The 2,500-nt window shown below is 35.6% G+C and overlaps 1 protein-coding gene and 1 long non-coding RNA gene across 6 annotated transcripts in view; one reads left to right on the top strand and one right to left on the bottom strand.

Annotated features, from left to right (window-relative positions):
* Nucleotides 1–2,500, top strand: part of LOC137487357 (uncharacterized) — a 34,202-nt gene that overhangs the window by 847 nt on the left and 30,855 nt on the right. The gene's annotated exons all lie outside the window — the stretch shown is intronic.
* mcoln3a (mucolipin TRP cation channel 3a) overlaps nt 532–2,500 on the bottom strand; it is a 28,218-nt gene continuing 26,249 nt past the window's right edge. For all 4 annotated transcript variants that reach the window (XM_021466658.3, XM_003197815.7, XM_073922398.1 and 1 more), the window contains one exon: nt 532–2,427. In XM_021466658.3, the coding sequence (XP_021322333.1) occupies nt 2,275–2,427 (153 nt within the window). In that variant the 3' untranslated portion in view covers nt 532–2,274. The remainder of the gene's footprint in view (nt 2,428–2,500) is intronic.

Below are 2,500 nucleotides of genomic sequence, written 5' to 3'. Positions count from 1 at the left end.
GTACTTCTCGCATACTGATTTTCGAATTCTATGAATTCGGACATACTACTCGGCTCGCATACTGATTTTGGCGTACTATATAGTATGGAAGTATGCGGATTCGGACGCAGCCTTGTTTTTGAATCTGCCACTACGCTGACTTGCAGGCATTTGTAGCTCCGCCCTCTTTTAAAAAGACCGCAATCTCATTTACATTTAAAGCGACAGTCACCAAAACACCACAATTAGCATCAAAACCTAAAAGATGCTGTTTTTAAGAGTTACAAAACACTATTTGTGTGGTATTTTGGGCTACAATTGTCACATACACACATAGGGACACCAGAGACTCATTTAACATCTTGTTAAAAGGAGCATAATAGGTCCCCTTTAAAGAGTAATCTCCGTGTTACAGTTGATGAGTGTGTTTATTGATAGTCAAAATAAGCAGGATCACATGGTTTGCAGCATTTTAATATTTTTCTTTGCTTTTTTTACTAAAAAGTGGGATAAAATGTATTAATGTAATAATTTAACATGCCACAGCCAATACAGGTAGAGCACAGAATTATTTTATTAAACCATAAAGCGCAAACAAAATAAAAAAAGCAGGTAAAATGTTCAAAAATGATGCTCAAACATTAAAAAATAAGAGTTAAAGTTAGCACCCCATAGCAGACTCTCCATGAAAGACTATATGTGTTTAAATGTCTCTTTTTGTGTGAATATTCTTTAAAGTACTACATGTTTTCTGCTATTGCTTATATTTCAACGAAACAGAATACAATCCATAGTGTCTCAGTGCTTGCTTCCTAGAGTTAACTCAGTAACATTACACTTCTCATAAATAACATAGAAGCTAAACTGTATTATTAAAAAGAAATAAGAAAGCAGCTTATTTAAAACCCATGGACAATAAAACTTAACTGTACAGCCGAGCAAACTATATGAATCCCTGTTTTACATGTAAATAGTCATAATGCATGATCATTTAACCAAAATCCCAAAACGTATTCATTTTAACCATTACTTCTGGAAAAATTAAAATAACTGTGTAAATCGTTCTTAGAAATACAGTAATAATTATATGTTTGATATTAAATCTTATTTCAGAAGAACATCCTATTTTACAATTACAGTATAATACATTCATATTACGTTTTAGGTTTAACTCAAGTTTTATTCTGACAAGCTTTGATTTAATTTTACTTTATTATAAATATGGAGCCAGATCACTCTCAAAAATAGCAGATTTACAAAATACAAGTCATGCATCCACAGCACTATTCACATTTACAAAATCCAATTTCATACATATCGTGCATATTTTTACCAAATGAAATGGATTTGTGTATTTACAAATCATGTTTTGAACTGACGAATAGCATTTGTGTATTTACGAATTGTGTTTTGAACTGACGAATAGCATTTGTGTATTTACGAATCGAGTTTTGAACTGACGAGTAGCATTTGTGTATTTACGAATCATGTTTTGAACTGACAAATAGCATTTGTGTATTTACGAATCGTGTTTTAAATTGACAAATTTAGTTTATGCTTTTACGAATGGTGTTTTGAATTAGATTTGTGTATTTATGAATCGTTTTTTAAATTGACGAATTGGATTATTGAATTTTTTTAATTTATGAATTGGATTGAGCATTTACGAATTGTGTTTTGTGTAATTTTGTATCTTATTTTGAATTTAAGGCGAGGCAGTGGCGCAGTAGGTAGTGCTGTCGCCTCACAGCAAGAAGGTCGCTGGTTCGAACCTCGGCTCAGTTGGCGTTTCTGTGTGGAGTTTGCATGTTCTCCCTGCGTTCGCGTGGGTTTCCTCCAGGTGCTCCGGTTTCCCCCACAGTCCAAAGACATGCGGTACAGGTAAATTGGGTAGGATAAATTGTCCATAGTGTATGAGTGTGTGTGTGAATGTGTGTGGATGTTTCCCAGAGATGGGTTGCGGCTGGAAGGGCATCCGCTGCGTAAAAACTTGCTGGATAAGTTGGCGGTTCATTCCGCTGTGGCGACCCTGGATTAATAAAGGGACTAAGCCGACAAGAAAATAAATGAATGAATTTTGAATTTACAAATTGGATTTTACTAATGTGAACTGTGCTGTGCATGTAGGAATTATATTTTGTAAATGTATTATTTTTGAGACTGAACTGGCTCCATACTGAAACGCCAGTAAAAATGAGCAGATTGTCCCGTCTCTCCAGGTCCATGAGCACAAAAACAGACCATTTTTTGGTCACAAACCACAAATATATGAGACATCGAGCATTTCTGATCAGATCAAGTGCAAAACACACAAGGAGCACAAAGGCAGCAGAAGGAGGAGGACTCTTCATCTTCATTTGTTGTGTTCTTGTCATAGTTTCGTGGGTCTCTGCAGTCAGCAATGAAAGCCTGCAGCTCAGATAAAGGCGCTCCGTGCTTCTGATAGTGCTGAAGGGAAACAACAAAAACATTTGAAGTTTCTCATAACATGCACTGTAGCATCGGCCCCTTTCTTACAGTG

The sequence above is a fragment of the Danio rerio genome, chromosome 2 (assembly GCF_049306965.1).
Source record: "Danio rerio strain Tuebingen ecotype United States chromosome 2, GRCz12tu, whole genome shotgun sequence".
NCBI classification, from domain to species: Eukaryota; Metazoa; Chordata; class Actinopteri; order Cypriniformes; family Danionidae; genus Danio; species Danio rerio.
The sequence above is the reverse complement of the archived record's forward strand: the minus strand, read 5'-3'. Positions and strand labels throughout refer to the sequence as shown.